At 50.9% G+C, this 13124-nt stretch overlaps 6 protein-coding genes across 6 annotated transcripts; 3 read left to right on the plus strand and 3 right to left on the minus strand.

The window, feature by feature from the left end:
- Positions 1–181: 181 nt before the first annotated feature.
- On the plus strand, positions 182–1656 carry MHO1 (Mho1p; the record flags this gene model as incomplete). The annotated part of the gene is made up of 8 exons (XM_076629951.1): positions 182–233; positions 305–416; positions 476–544; positions 606–718; positions 786–855; positions 925–942; positions 1015–1038; positions 1098–1656. The coding sequence occupies 8 exons, from the start codon at positions 182–184 to the stop codon at positions 1654–1656; spliced, it is 1017 nt and encodes a 338-aa protein (XP_076490116.1).
- A 147-nt stretch (positions 1657–1803) lies between these two features.
- TAN1 (putative tRNA acetyltransferase) lies at positions 1804–3275 on the minus strand (the record flags this gene model as incomplete). Its single annotated transcript, XM_076629952.1, has 5 exons — positions 1804–2211; positions 2276–2411; positions 2476–2569; positions 2627–3005; positions 3072–3275. The coding sequence occupies 5 exons, from the start codon at positions 3273–3275 to the stop codon at positions 1804–1806; spliced, it is 1221 nt and encodes a 406-aa protein (XP_076490117.1).
- A 110-nt stretch (positions 3276–3385) lies between these two features.
- SSL1 (TFIIH/NER complex subunit SSL1) lies at positions 3386–5329 on the plus strand (the record flags this gene model as incomplete). The annotated part of the gene is made up of 9 exons (XM_076629953.1): positions 3386–3705; positions 3764–3896; positions 3966–4062; positions 4130–4235; positions 4298–4405; positions 4491–4561; positions 4619–4959; positions 5036–5061; positions 5131–5329. 9 exons carry the CDS (start codon positions 3386–3388, stop codon positions 5327–5329), a joined length of 1401 nt encoding a protein of 466 aa, XP_076490118.1.
- A 320-nt stretch (positions 5330–5649) lies between these two features.
- ERG20 (bifunctional (2E,6E)-farnesyl diphosphate synthase/dimethylallyltranstransferase) lies at positions 5650–7316 on the minus strand (the record flags this gene model as incomplete). The annotated part of the gene is made up of 9 exons (XM_076629954.1): positions 5650–5865; positions 5925–6210; positions 6268–6356; positions 6416–6538; positions 6613–6693; positions 6756–6868; positions 6940–6964; positions 7064–7182; positions 7244–7316. 9 exons carry the CDS (start codon positions 7314–7316, stop codon positions 5650–5652), a joined length of 1125 nt encoding a protein of 374 aa, XP_076490119.1.
- Positions 7317–7676: 360 nt separating this feature from the next.
- On the minus strand, positions 7677–10343 carry JCM6883_000947 (uncharacterized protein; the record flags this gene model as incomplete). Its single annotated transcript, XM_076629955.1, has 10 exons — positions 7677–7815; positions 7881–8368; positions 8433–8576; positions 8680–8859; positions 8938–9001; positions 9067–9267; positions 9331–9484; positions 9549–9711; positions 9796–9868; positions 9955–10343. 10 exons carry the CDS (start codon positions 10341–10343, stop codon positions 7677–7679), a joined length of 1995 nt encoding a protein of 664 aa, XP_076490120.1.
- A 519-nt stretch (positions 10344–10862) lies between these two features.
- On the plus strand, positions 10863–12781 carry JCM6883_000948 (uncharacterized protein; the record flags this gene model as incomplete). The annotated part of the gene is made up of 8 exons (XM_076629956.1): positions 10863–10960; positions 11040–11147; positions 11211–11608; positions 11673–11762; positions 11825–11943; positions 12012–12344; positions 12408–12518; positions 12584–12781. The coding sequence occupies 8 exons, from the start codon at positions 10863–10865 to the stop codon at positions 12779–12781; spliced, it is 1455 nt and encodes a 484-aa protein (XP_076490121.1).
- Between the last annotated feature and the right edge of the window lie 343 nt (positions 12782–13124).

A 13124-nucleotide genomic window follows, 5' to 3' on the forward strand; every position in this document is an offset into this window, starting at 1 on the left:
TCGAAAACGAGCTCCTCGAATTCTTCCTCCTCTTCTCACCATTCCTCCTTCGCCAACCACCTATCATACGCACAGACGATCTATAGCTTCCCTCTTAACCGCGCCCTAGCTCGCCAACTCTTCGAGAGATCCATCCCCACTACCACTTCCAGAAGGATCCGAAGCTTCTCTCCCGACTAGAATGGCTAGCTCTCGAGCTGCAACTCACGCTGGTAGTTGGTACACGGACGATGGTTAGCTCCCCGTCTTCCTCCCTGCCGTTAATGTAGTCTCCAGAGCTGATGACGTGCATCATCTCTCGTAGGGTCTGAACTTGATGAGCAGCTCACTCAATGGTTAGCGAAACCAACGGATCCTACATCGAGTAACTCCTTGAAAGAAGCGCCCGTCCCGAACTGCAAAGCGATCATCGGCCCGTGGGTTACTCCTCGCCTTTCTTTTAATTCGCAGCTTGAAGTTGACCTCTTTCCGCTAGTCATGCTGGCTATTCGTATTCGGGTCCAGCTGCGGCATACGCTTACAAGTGTATCGACGTCGAACCCATGTGAGCGAAACCCACGTCTTTGACAACGCTCAAGCTCATTTCGAGTTTTCATTTTTCGCAGCAAACGAGTTTTCGTTCTCGGTCCATCACACCACGTCTACGTCGACGGATGCGCCCTCAGTAGATGCCATTCGTACTCGACTCCGTTAGGAGAACTACCCCTCGACCGCGAAAGTCAGTCGAAGCTACCTCGTCAACCTGATTCGCAACATACTGACTTCCCTCGCCTCGTCGACTCTAGCTATCTCGGAACTCAGCAAAACGGGCAAGTTCGAATGGATGGATAGAGAAACCGACGAGGATGAACACAGGTGAGTCACTGACTCTTCGTGCTGCGGGTGCGAAGAGTGCTGACCCGATTTGGTTTCGTCGTTTCAAAGTCTTGAGATGCATCTTCCGTAGGTTCGATCTCCTTTTATCCTGCTGACTCTCTCGAACGCATCGCTAACATGCTTCACAACGTTCCTCAGCTACATCCGCAAAGTCTTCGAAGGGTGAGTTTGTCCAAGCTCCAGTCTAAACGTCGCTAATCCGTTACTTCGACTCGCTCCAGTCGCGACATCAAGATCGTCCCGATTCTCGTCGGTTCAATCTCGACCTCGAAAGAGAAATCCTTCGGTTCCCTCCTCGCTCCCTACCTCTCCGACCCGGAAACTCTCTTCGTAATCTCCTCCGATTTCTGTCATTGGGGCACTCGATTCCGATACACTCACTTCCATCCTCCCACGACCGACGATTTGTCCCTCGGTCAAGCGCTCTCAGCATCGAACTTTGCGTCGGTCACGCAAGAGTTCGACGGACAAGTTTGGAAAGGGATTGAGAAACTCGATCGTTTGGGTATGGAGTGTTGCGCATTCTCGACCTCTCCTCCGCCTCCAACGGCGAGGAAAACTCCTTCACAAGCGCATGAGCAATTCGCAGCGTACCTGAAACAAACGAAGAATACGATTTGTGGACGACACCCGATTGGAGTTCTTTTGGGCGCTTTGAGTGAACTGGAAAAGACGCAGGAGAAGATGAGGTGCGAATGGGTTAGGTATGAACAAAGTAGCCAAGTCAACAGCTTGAGGGATTCGAGTGTTAGTTATGCTTCCGCTTTCGTCGCCTTCTGAGCAGAGTTTTCGTTTGTTCCGTTTGTCTCGTTGTCGTTTGTTGTTTGTCTCCCTTTGCTCTCTCTCTCTTTGTTCTTCTGTCCCATTGTTTACCGTCTCCTCGTCATAACCTTGTGTGCTACAATTCCGCAGATTAGATTTGCACTTTCAAGTTTGTTTCTCAACTTCTTCCGATTTCTCCTCGACCTTTTCCTCCACTTTCTCCGGTTGCTCCTGTTCCGCTTTCTTCAATCTCTCCTTCTCCTTCTCCTCATCTTCGATTGCCCCTTTCTGTCTCCTAACCTCCATCGCGATCTGTTCCAAATTGAACTTCTTTCCCTTCCACAACTTCCCCTCGACCACACTCAACGCATAACAATTCTTCAAGACGGTCGGCAAGACGACTAGGTCGGGGTTTTTGAGATCTCCTCTCACTTTGATGATCGGCCGAGAGGGACAAGGGGATGAAAGAGTCGGAGCGTCGGAGAGTCGAGAGACGACGGAACCGAGGAGAGGAAGGAGGAGACCTCGGGAGAGAGGTGCAGTGTGTGATCGCAACGTAGGTTCAATTTGATACTGTACGAGGGAGAAAACGTTAGTTCTGGTCTGATGAAGGAGAGAAGCGGCGCATGAAACTCACTGTGACTGAGGTTTTTCCATTCGCGGCGGCCCAGTCTGTGAACGCTTGCTCGATCAACCTTGCGGACTGTTGCTCGATGAACTCGATAGAGTTTGAATGACATGTCACCGTTGTAGGTGAGAGGCGTTGTACGTATCTGTTAGCGAGAAAGCCAAGTCAGTTATGTTCCTGAAAACCGAAAAGAAGGAGTCAGAACGCACCGAGTTCGGGATTGACCAGTCTCTTGCACTTCAGATACAATAGCTTCGACGAGTTCGACGGGGTCGTAAGGCCAAGCGATGGCGATGAAGCATACTGAAACACGGGGAACGTTAATTTCGCTTGAGGAGCATGTACAGCGAGCCAACTCACGACATTCAGTCCCCGTTTCGATGTTCTGGAATCTCGGACGTTCTTTCGCTTTGCCCTTGCCCTTGTCCGGAGCCGCAACTTTCGTTCCTGAACCACCTCGACCGGATTTCAACGCGGCCAATTCTTTCTGAATACTCGCTTCGATGTCGAGGTCGTCGTCGTCGTCATCCGAGTCATCAGCGACGACAGGAGGTACCGTTGTTGTCGTTGACGTCTCTTCGTCACCCTCCGCCTTGCTGTCATCGTCTTGCTCCATCGAAACTTGAGGTCCTTCTTCACTCAACGCTGCTTGTCTCGCTTTATCCCTTTCTTCGATCAAGAGTTTCCTAGCTTCCACCAGCTTGTCGAGACGTTCTTTCGGATAGAGCCTATCTGCGACCTGTTGCGCGGAGGATGTGAGCTCCACGAGGAAACAAAGAGAGGGCGAGAGGTCTGTAAGACTGACTTCTTCGAGGAGATCGTACATTTCCCCTACCGCCCTCGATTCTTTCCCTCTGACGCAAGTCACGAACACTCCCTTGCCTCCAACTGGACGTTTCGAAGTGTAGGTATGAGCCTTGTGAACTCCTCCAGACTTTTGAGCCTCTCCATTCCCAGACGACGTTTGCTTGCCGCCTCGTTTCTGCTTCTTGTTACCTCCTTTGCCCATTGTAGTCGTCCTTCGTGATCGAAAGTGAGTGGTCGGGGAGAAAGAGCACTTCATCTCTCAACTTTGTTTTCTCCCTTGACATTCACTCCCTTCCACCCCTGGCACTCGGAATGAGTAGGAGACGAACCGATGATGAGTTCCTCGCAGCGGACGACGAGATCCTGTACGATTCCGACGGACAAATAGAGGAGGATCGATCCGATTCAGGTCGGGAGGGTTACTCTTCCGACGAGCAAACAATCAATCGGATCAGACGTAACCGGAACCATGAAGCACAGAAGAGAACGATGCAAACGAGGGACAAGGGGAAAGGGAAGGGGAAAGCTTGGGAGGGTCAATTCGAGAGAACTTGGGATCAAGTTCAGGAGGACGAGAGAGGGACTCTAGAAGGAGCAGTGAGCGATATGCTATTGACTTCAAAGACTAGAAGGTGAGTCGCTGTCAATCTGCGACGAAGAGGGACGCTGATCAAGTCAAAAGGAGCTCAGGATTTTGCGAGATACTTCGTCGATTCAACGAGGTATCATTCGTCACGTCTACCTAGTCATTGATCTTTCGAGTGCGATGCTCGTCAGGGACTACAAACAAACCTGGCTAGACCTCACTCTCCAATACGCTCAGGTAAGGATTGGAACCTTGTCTGTTTTCGAGATTCTTGCGAGAACTGAGAAGCTCTACTCCTTCCGGCAGGACTTCGTGACAGAGTTTTTCGATCAGAATCCGATAGGTCAAATGGCGCTCATGATCACTCGAGATGGTCTCGCAGAACGGTTAACTCCTCTGAGCGGTAGGCCGTCTTCCTCCTCGTCGTTGTTCCTTCTCGGCTCAACTCTGCCCCTCTACGCTGAGCATAGGTAACCCCTCCGACCATCTCAAAGCGTTACAGAACAAGAAGAAGCTAGAAACGAGAGGAGCACCGAGTCTACAGAACGTCTTGCAGCTTGCGAAGACGGGTCTTTCGTCAGTCTCGAGCGTTCTCCGTTCGATGCGCGTGTTCTGACAAACGATCCTCGCTCATGTAGACATCTACCACCCCACGGTTCTCGGGAGGTCATCATCATTCTCGGTTCTTTGACGAGCTGTGATCCGACGAATATCCATCAAACCATTGCAGAGACCGAGGCAGCACGGTAAGTCCCAGACAATTACTCTGTTCCCAGACAGTTACTCTGTTCGTGCTATCAAGTGTACTGATGACGGCTCTCGTGTGAACAGGATACGAGTCAACATCATCGGTTTATCAGCAGATATGAAGATTTGTCGAGATATCTCTGAACAAACGAAAGGTAAGAGCGCACGCTTCTTGCTATTTCGCTCGTGCTGATCCCTCTGTTCGATCACAGGTACATATCGAGTCGCTCGAGACGACCTCGCATTCCGAGATCTCCTCTTCGAATTCGTTTCACCTCCCCCAACTCTCGCCCCTTCGAAATCTCACGTTCTCGGCGGTCCCTCCCCAGCTCCTCCCACCTCTTCCTCTGATCTCATGCAAATGGGATTCCCCACTCTCGTACATTCGACGTATCCAGCGATTTGCGGTTGTCATGGCAAACTCAAGACGAGTGGGTACAGTTGTCCGAGATGTAAGAGTAGGATATGTGATGTACCTACGGAATGTAGGGTCTGTGGATTGACGGTAGTGAATGCGCCACAATTGGCGCGAAGTTATCGACATCTGTTTCCGGTAAGTTTGAGCGATTGGGTCTACTCGCATATTCGTCGAGTTCGCACTGACGCTAATCGTACCCTTGCCCGTATAGGTCGAGAACTACGAACGGATACTACAGTGAGTCATCTTTTGGCCCACTCATTCTCAGTCGATCGCGATAGCTCATCGTCTTTTCGTTTCTCACAGACCTACTCCTTCGAACCCTCCCACCTGTTTCTCCTGCTTCCACCCCTTCAACTCGATCCACTCGAACCTCTCTTCAAATCAGCTAGGAGACCTCTCCCCGTTAGGGAGGTATCGCTGCAAGAACTGTTTACAAGAGTTCTGTCTCGATTGCGATAAACTCGTTCATGACGCTTTAGGGTTTTGTCCGGGTTGTTGTTAAGACCCTTTCCCCCTTTGTTACCCGTCTCCTCTGACAGCTTGAAGTAGTTTTGCCCGTGTTCTGTGATGTGTCGAAGATTGAAATGTTGCGAAGAACAGATTGATAGCAAAGGCGATGAAAAGCGCGCGAGTAGGATCCTGAATGAGACGAAGACTGCGCGAGAGTGCAGGGCTTTGACGCCATCTGATCGTATGACAGCCATCGAATCAGGATGGACTGAGCGAGAGAGAAATGCATTAATCTATTTCTTTTGTTCCAATTCATAGCAGCTGGGAAACCCTCGATAAGCTACGCCCTTACACCCTTCAATCATTCCATTCTTACTTTTGACGCTTGTAAACTTTCGCAAGGAAGCTTTGGAAGATTTCCCGCTTCAAGCCCTCATCGGAACCTTGTTCGGGGATCTCGTTGATGAGTTTGTTGATGCGTTCGTATGAAGAGGCTTCGTATTCTTCGAATTGACGAGCGAGTTCAAGGTCTTTGTAGACGGCCTTGATCTTGGCTTCGGATTCAGAGTTCTTGACACCGTAGTTTTCCTAAACGAGAGACGGAGGTCAGTCTCTAGCGCAGGATGAGAAGAGCTTAGACGACTTACGTCGAGGACCTTTCGTTGTTCAGGCGTAGCTTTTCGCAGAGCAACATTAATCAACCAGCTGCATTTGTTATCGAGGATATCGGTACCAATCTTTCCGATTTGTTCAGGAGTTCCATAACAGTCGAGGTAATCGTCTTGAACTTGGAAGTATTCTCCCATGGGAATGAGGATGTCGAGAGATTTTTGGAAAGCGGAAGGAGAAGTGACTCCGGACATGTGAAGTGCGAGAGCGACGGGAAGGTAGAACGAGTAGTAGGCAGTCTTGTAGACGACGATGAGGTGATGTCTGAACGAGGCGAGTCAGTGGGTTACAACGAGCAGACTCATAGGGGAAAGAGCTCACTTTTCGAGGGAGAATTTGCTGAGGTCGACGGAATCTTCGGGGGCAGTGATGAGATCGATGAGTTGACCGAGTTCAGTTTGGAACGTGGTCTGTGAAGCTGGGAGGTACCGTAAGCTATGTCTTTGACGTACGGAAGTCTCAGACTCACCTCGTGGAAAAGTTCAATCAAGTCGACATAGTACTTCTCTTGACGGAAGTGCTTCTTGAGTAGGTAGTAGATGGCGGCTTCGAGCATGAACGCATCGTTGATGGCGATGTTTCCGACGGATTCCTGGTCCGCGCGAGAGGAGAGGAGTGTCTCTTAGCTCAGACCTCGGTTTCGCATAGGGCAAGGAGGCGCCTTACCACTCTGTACCAGCAGGGTTGACCACGTCGAGTGACGCTTTGATCCATCATGTCGTCGGCGACGAGGAAGTAAGCTTGTAGCTGTACGCCAACGGATTGAGTGTCAGAACTGCTGAAAGTCGAGAAAGAGATGCTAGACTGACGAGTTCGATGCACCAACCGAGAATGGCCGCCTTCTTGTATTCCTCCTCAGTCAACTTTGATCCCTTGAGGATCTCTACGGTATCAACGACAGAGATTCCACGGTTGAGTTTGCCTGCGAACAATGGTCGACATCCGAGATCAGCATCTCCTCCCGCTTTGGCTACTGTCAACGAGCAAGCTCACCTCCAGGAGTGTTGTGATCGAGGTTCTAAGCATCCCGAGACGATAGTCAGCTCATCGGGACAAAGTTGAGCGAGGGGAGCGAGCGGTTTCTCCTCAACCGGTTGCTCTGAGAATGGGGACATACGCGTTTGAACCACTCTACAGCATCCTTGGGCATCTTCTCGCCCTTTGCATAGTCGACGAGCTCATCAGAGAGTGAAGGCCAGATCGAGAGGAACTGTTCGCGTTTCGCGGCGGAAGACACTACGAAGACGATAAAGAAGCGTTAGCGTGATGCGGAAGTACTCGGGAGTTCCTGGCGTACTGTTTGATGGAGGAAGGTGGATCGGATGGGAGAGAGGAACAACAGCTCGAAATTGATCGAACGACTTTTCCATTGGTCGAGGTAGATAACATCTAGAGAGGCTACTGAAGGTGCAGCATCGCATACATACTTGCGGAAGACAGTTGCAGCAAAAAAGGAGGGAGAAAATCGAGGCATTTCGCGGCTCTCGCAATTTCGCAAGGCCCGAGTCGTCGCTGTCTTGTCGCTCGGCTCCATAGCTCGTTGACACGTCGAAGCGGCCTGAGGTAGTATCGAGACGAGTCTGAGTCGAACAAGACCTCGACGAGCAGGAGGAACCGTGTGAATTCGAGCTCGATTTGATGCATCGACCGGGTTTCAATCGCCTTCTCTCCTTTTCTATCCATTTAGCAAGGAGGATACCTTGAAACAATTCGGTACATTTCGGAACGTCCTAGAGGGTCCCGGAAGCTGGTAAGAAAGCCACACCTGAACCTGCAGTCGCCCAACCGCCTCCTCCTCCCGTCGGTCCACTGACGAGATACACTCCGCTCGCGGCTCCGCAAGATCCGACTGACGCAGCGATCCCATCGCTATCGAGGAGGCAAGCATAGTGAGCACAAACGGAGGGCCGAGAAAAGAAAAGAAGCGAACTTACCGTGCGCTGCCTCCGCAACTCCCTTTCGACTTGTTCGACCCAGCTTGATTCGCACTGATGGGTATATATTCCGACGATACTGGGTGTCCTTCTTCTCCATAGCGTTCGAACAGCGGAATCGGGGCCAAGAAGAACAGATCATGTTCCAGTTTTCGTTTCTCGGTCATTTCTTCTTCGGGGTTGAGTTCCCCTTTCTTCATGATCTTCTCTCGCTTCTTGTCTTCCTTCTTCTTGCGATCCCCGAATTCGTTCATCCGATTCTTACGTCGCATTTGAGCGTCGGGGTGATGTGCAAGAATGAACGAGTTATGCTCCGAAGAGTGTGTCGCAGGGTGAGCTGGAAGGGTTTGCTCGAGCTCGGACGATGTCGGTTGCGTAGCGGTAGAGCGGCCGAATCTTGCTGCATACTTTGACGAGGATAGTTTCGCGAGACCTTTCGAAGGAGGTTGAGCACAGCCGCAGTAATGGTATGGAACCTTGAACCGTTCCTGCCGACGCGATTTCGTAATGAGCTGAGTCTGTCTCGTGGGTGCGAGTGGTGGCGGAACTCACCTCCCATAGTCTCGCAGTATCGTCGAATCCGAATCCCAAGTCTGTTTCCTCGACTTTATCATCGTGATCGATAGCTCGACCTACTGTACGAGCGGTATCGACTCGATAGGTCGAATGTAGCTGGTGAGTGTGCCAAGCTAAGTCCTTTGTGCGAGCTCATTGCGTCAGTCATTTCGTCTTACCGCCGAGACTGAGCAGAAATGAAACGGCTTGTCTCAGTTGAATCAGGGTGGAAAGCGCGACTTACGATATCTAGAGTCGGTACGGCGAACAAAGAGACTGAAGAAGAGAGTAAATCCATAAAGGCGTGGTATCGAGCGACGCAACGCATCAGAATTTCGTTCTCGTGAGGCGGAGTACTGAGCCATTCTCGAAAAGTCCAGCCGAGTCCATGCATCTTCTCGATGAAGTTGGCTTGACGAAGAGTCTGGAATGAAGGGCAGAGGTTGAGGGCGCAGTATCAGCGGTTATTCGAAAAGTCTCCAAAGAAGGAGATCGACTTTACCGCCATCGCCAAGTCAATACTGAAGGGTGAGCCATTCGTGTAGCCTTCGAGAATATCGTTGATCCTGCGAGCGCATTCACAACCGTCTAAGCTTAACAACGAAGAGAATTTTTACACCTTCGAACTCACTTTCGGAAATACTTCGTTCCTCCTGCTCCATGCGCGATAACCTTGAACGCATTCTCACGCTTCCAGTCCATTCCTCGAGCAATATCTTCCCAGCTCGAAGCTTTCTCGATAAGCGGTAGGTCGACGAGTTTCGTAGCGAGCGAGACGGAGAGCGATGACTGGATAGGCTTCAGAGCATTGTGCGCGGTCAATTGCGTCCTCCTGGCGACACAAGAGAAAGGTCAGCTCGATCTTCTGGCGCAAACATAGTGAGAATGAGCTTACGCGAGCCCTCGTTGATTCGTGCCGCTTTTCAGCTCGAACAGATCCCTCGAGAGTTTAGCGATCCCCAGCACCTCGTGCGTAATGATGAATCCGTTGTTCGACACAAATTTAAACCCTTCCTGCGAGTATCCGGTACCTTCGGGATTTACCCAAGCTGCCCGTGGAAACGAATTGATCAGCTCGAATCGATACTCTTCTTGTAGGGAATGCAAGCTCACGAACGTGAAATTCTTGTCCCGAGACAGGGCAAACAATGTTCCTTCCAGTCGAAGAGGTAAATGCTTCGAGGGGATTGAAGGGGAGAGAAGTTCGGTTTTGCCAGTTTGCGATTTCGCCGTTCGACGGGCGATGTTCGAACGTTTCAGGATCAATCGCATCGATCTATAGCAGGCATGAGAGTTGGTGTATTGAGCATGGAGTGAACTCGGGGGGTTCAAGAACAGGGCTAGGGACAGGGAGACATACGAATTGAGGTAAAAGCCGATCGGAGAGAAGCTCGAGCTCGGGGAAAGTCCTCAACTTGTCTTCGGCGAATATACTGGAACGACAGAGTTAGCTCGTCGCTCGTCGACGTCAGCGTGCGTCTTAATGATCAATGTCAAGCGGGTAGAGGAGAGAGCTTACATCGGATTGAGCAAATGAGTATGCAAAATCATCGCAACATCAAGCGGAGGAAGCGTGACTGTTCCGGATCCCGACGCGACCAGCTCATTGATGTATAGCTCGTAACGATAGTTCGCTACGTGGGCGAAGACGGTCCATTTCGCTCGAGGGTCGGAGATTCCGAGGTATTCTGTCGCTTCCACCTTCTGGCGTAGCGAGTAGAAAGCCGCGAGGAGTCGCAGATGTCGGTGGAGTTGTTCGGGTGCAACAAATTGAACGTCGGAGACGGTTCCCACACGGTGCGAGTGGGGGAGATTCGAGGAAGAAGTTGGAGTTGAAGCGGAAGTCGGGTCTACGGTACGATAAGAAGGGGCGAGGGAGACCTTTGACGAGTTCCGATATAAATTCATACTGTCTGCGGTCTACCTAAGGTGGAAGAGATGGGGAGAGGGAAAGGAGACGTCGGGAGACCCCTTCGACTAGATATCATTCTCGGCACTCGAGTGGGTGCGCGAAAGCCGAGCAAAGATCAAGTCGGCGCTTCTCGCAGGTGCTGAGCTGAGGTCGTAAATGGTAGAGTGCGTCGTTTTAAGCGTGTAGTCGGGTGTCAAGGAGGGAAGAAACCTTTCGGATTCGCTTCTTGCTCTCTTCTTCTTCTCATGGCCTCCTTACACCGTTCTGTACCGCTCACTAGGGCGTTCAGAACCCTATCTTTCCACCCACCTATAGCTCACAAGCCACCAGAGCTCTCACGACTCTCAATTTCACTTCATCATCGGTATCTCTCAACAAGCACCCCTCGCCGTCATCCCTCACGAAGACCAAGCTATTCAGATACGCTAGAAAGACATCAACACCTCTACTCGATTGGCTACCCGGCAGATTCATTCGACGACTTGACTCCTCCTCCCGCTCACTCGGATTCAAAAATGGATGATCTCCCACCTCCGAAAACTTTGATCGGGATTGGAGAGACTGCCAAGGCGTACAGTATGACCAACTCTAGCGTGGTCTACCTTTGCAAACGGTGAGACTCTCTTTCAACCCGATGTAAGAAGTGGGGCTCAGAACGCATTGCTAACTCTGCACTCGAGACACCTTGACAGTCACGACTACTACTCCTACTCTTGCAGTTGTCCAGCTTGGAAGATGGCGAAAGGGAAACCTGCCGATGCGAGGAGTTGTAAACACTTGCGAAGTTTGCTAGGAGATGCGTGAGTCCCTTCCTCCTCTCTCTACTGCGTGTTGTGCTCCGAACTCAACGCTCGCACGGTCAGCCACGAGAATGCTAGATGCGATGAATCGAAAAAGACCGAGGTCTACACTCCCGCCACGAATCCGGTCAACATCAAGAAGACAGCGAGGGAAGACGCTCGTATCGCCGCCGAGAAAGCAGCAGGAGGAAGTGGCGCTGCGAAGAAATCTACCAAGAAACGTCCCACAACTTCCATCCTCGATTCAGATTCGGTCAACGCTGGTGCTTCGACTTCGGCTCCGAAACGAGCTCGTCAAGCTTCTTCGAAATCGAAAGAGAAGGAAAGCGATGGTGGAGAAGCCGTAGCCGATGTCGATGAAGCGAGACCTGAAGGAACTGGAGGAAGGGATTTGTTGTTGGCTCACAAGTTTGAATTGGATGGTAAAATCGATCCGAAGGGATGGTGGGTTAGTGAGAAACGTGAGCTTTTCCATCTCCTGCTTTGTGTAACGGGAAGGTAGGTTAACGTTATCGTACCCCTTAGTCGACGGCGTTCGTGCGTACTGGGACGGTCAAACTACTCTCTGGTCTCGCACCGGAAAAGCTCTTTCGGCTCCTCAAGATTTCCTCGCTCGTAAGCCTCGGCTTATCATGCTCGGGCTCTCACAGTCATTGACTATATATGGGATTCGACAGAACTCCCTCGCGGTCGTTCACTCGACGGAGAGCTCTACATCGGAAGGAACCGTTTCGATGAAACCTCGGGAATCGTTCGTTCTCTTCATTCTCCTCGCTGGGATGAGCTCAAATATATGGTGAGCTCTCGTACCTAACTTTCAACTCTCTTGGAAGGGCAGCGCTGATTGTTGGAAGAGAGCCCCAGGTATTCGACGCCCCGTTCCTTTCGAATTCACCTTTCGAAGATCGTCTCGCCTGTCTCGAATCCTTGTTCCCTTCTCTTTCGCTCGAAGACGTAGAAAAAGAACAACCCGACAAGAAGAAGGTAGAATCGTGCGTTGCGCTCGTCGAACACAAAGTTTGTCAAGGAATGGAGGAATTGAAGAAACAGTTGGTCGAAGTTCAAAACTTGGGCGGAGAAGGGTTGATGCTTCGTCAACCTGGATCTCTCTATGTCGGAAAACGCTCCAGGACTCTTCTCAAGGTCAAAACTTTCTATGATGCTGAAGCGAAAGTGGTCGGATACGAAGCTGGAAAGGTTTGTTGCTTTCCCACTGCCTCCTCGTGCGCTCGTCGCTGATATCTGAGCCTATGCGAATAGGGAAAGTACGAAGGAATGACTGGATCGCTCGTCTGTCAAATGCAAGATGGGAAAACTACTTTCAGCGTCGGAAGTGGTTTGACTGATGAGCGTCGTCAATCTCCTCCTGCCGTGAGTCTTGCCATATCTTCTCACTACCAGCCCTCGGCTGTCGTATGATCTCCGTCGACGAACAGGTTGGATCGATCATCACTTATCGCTTCTTCGAATTGACGAAACAAGGCATCCCTCGATTCCCTACTTTCGTCGGAGAAAGGGTCGACGCCGAATCGGCGAAAGACGCGATCATCCGAGGAAAGAATCTAGGTCAAGATGAAGTTGAAGCTGGTAGCTCGAACGCTAACGGAAAAGGAAAAGGAAGGTCTAACGCTTGAAACAAAAACAAGGAAACGTCGCTTGCATACTCTCTCTCTCTCTCGCCTCTGTCTCGCCTCTCTCTCTCTCTCTGTACATCTGTCGTCTCTTTCTTTGCTCGTTCCCCACGCTTTCTCTCTCGCTCGCATGTTCTCTCTCTCTCGTTGTCGTTTTGCTTTCTCTCGTGCACTTTTTCCTTTTGTTGTCGCGTCTCTTCTTCGTACCGTACCTACCTCGCAAACCGAATGCAAAGCTTTTCTCCCTCTTCTGTATCGAGTTTCCCGCTTCCCTTAGTCCTTGCTCGATCAGAATGTATGCGTTTCAGAGAGCGCTTTGACCACCGACTTTCGGAACGACTGCCGG

The sequence above is a fragment of the Sporobolomyces salmoneus genome (genome assembly GCF_050403485.1).
Source record: "Sporobolomyces salmoneus JCM6883 DNA, S_salmoneus_JCM6883_v1_ctg7, whole genome shotgun sequence".
In the NCBI taxonomy this organism is placed as follows: Eukaryota; Fungi; Basidiomycota; class Microbotryomycetes; order Sporidiobolales; family Sporidiobolaceae; genus Sporobolomyces; species Sporobolomyces salmoneus.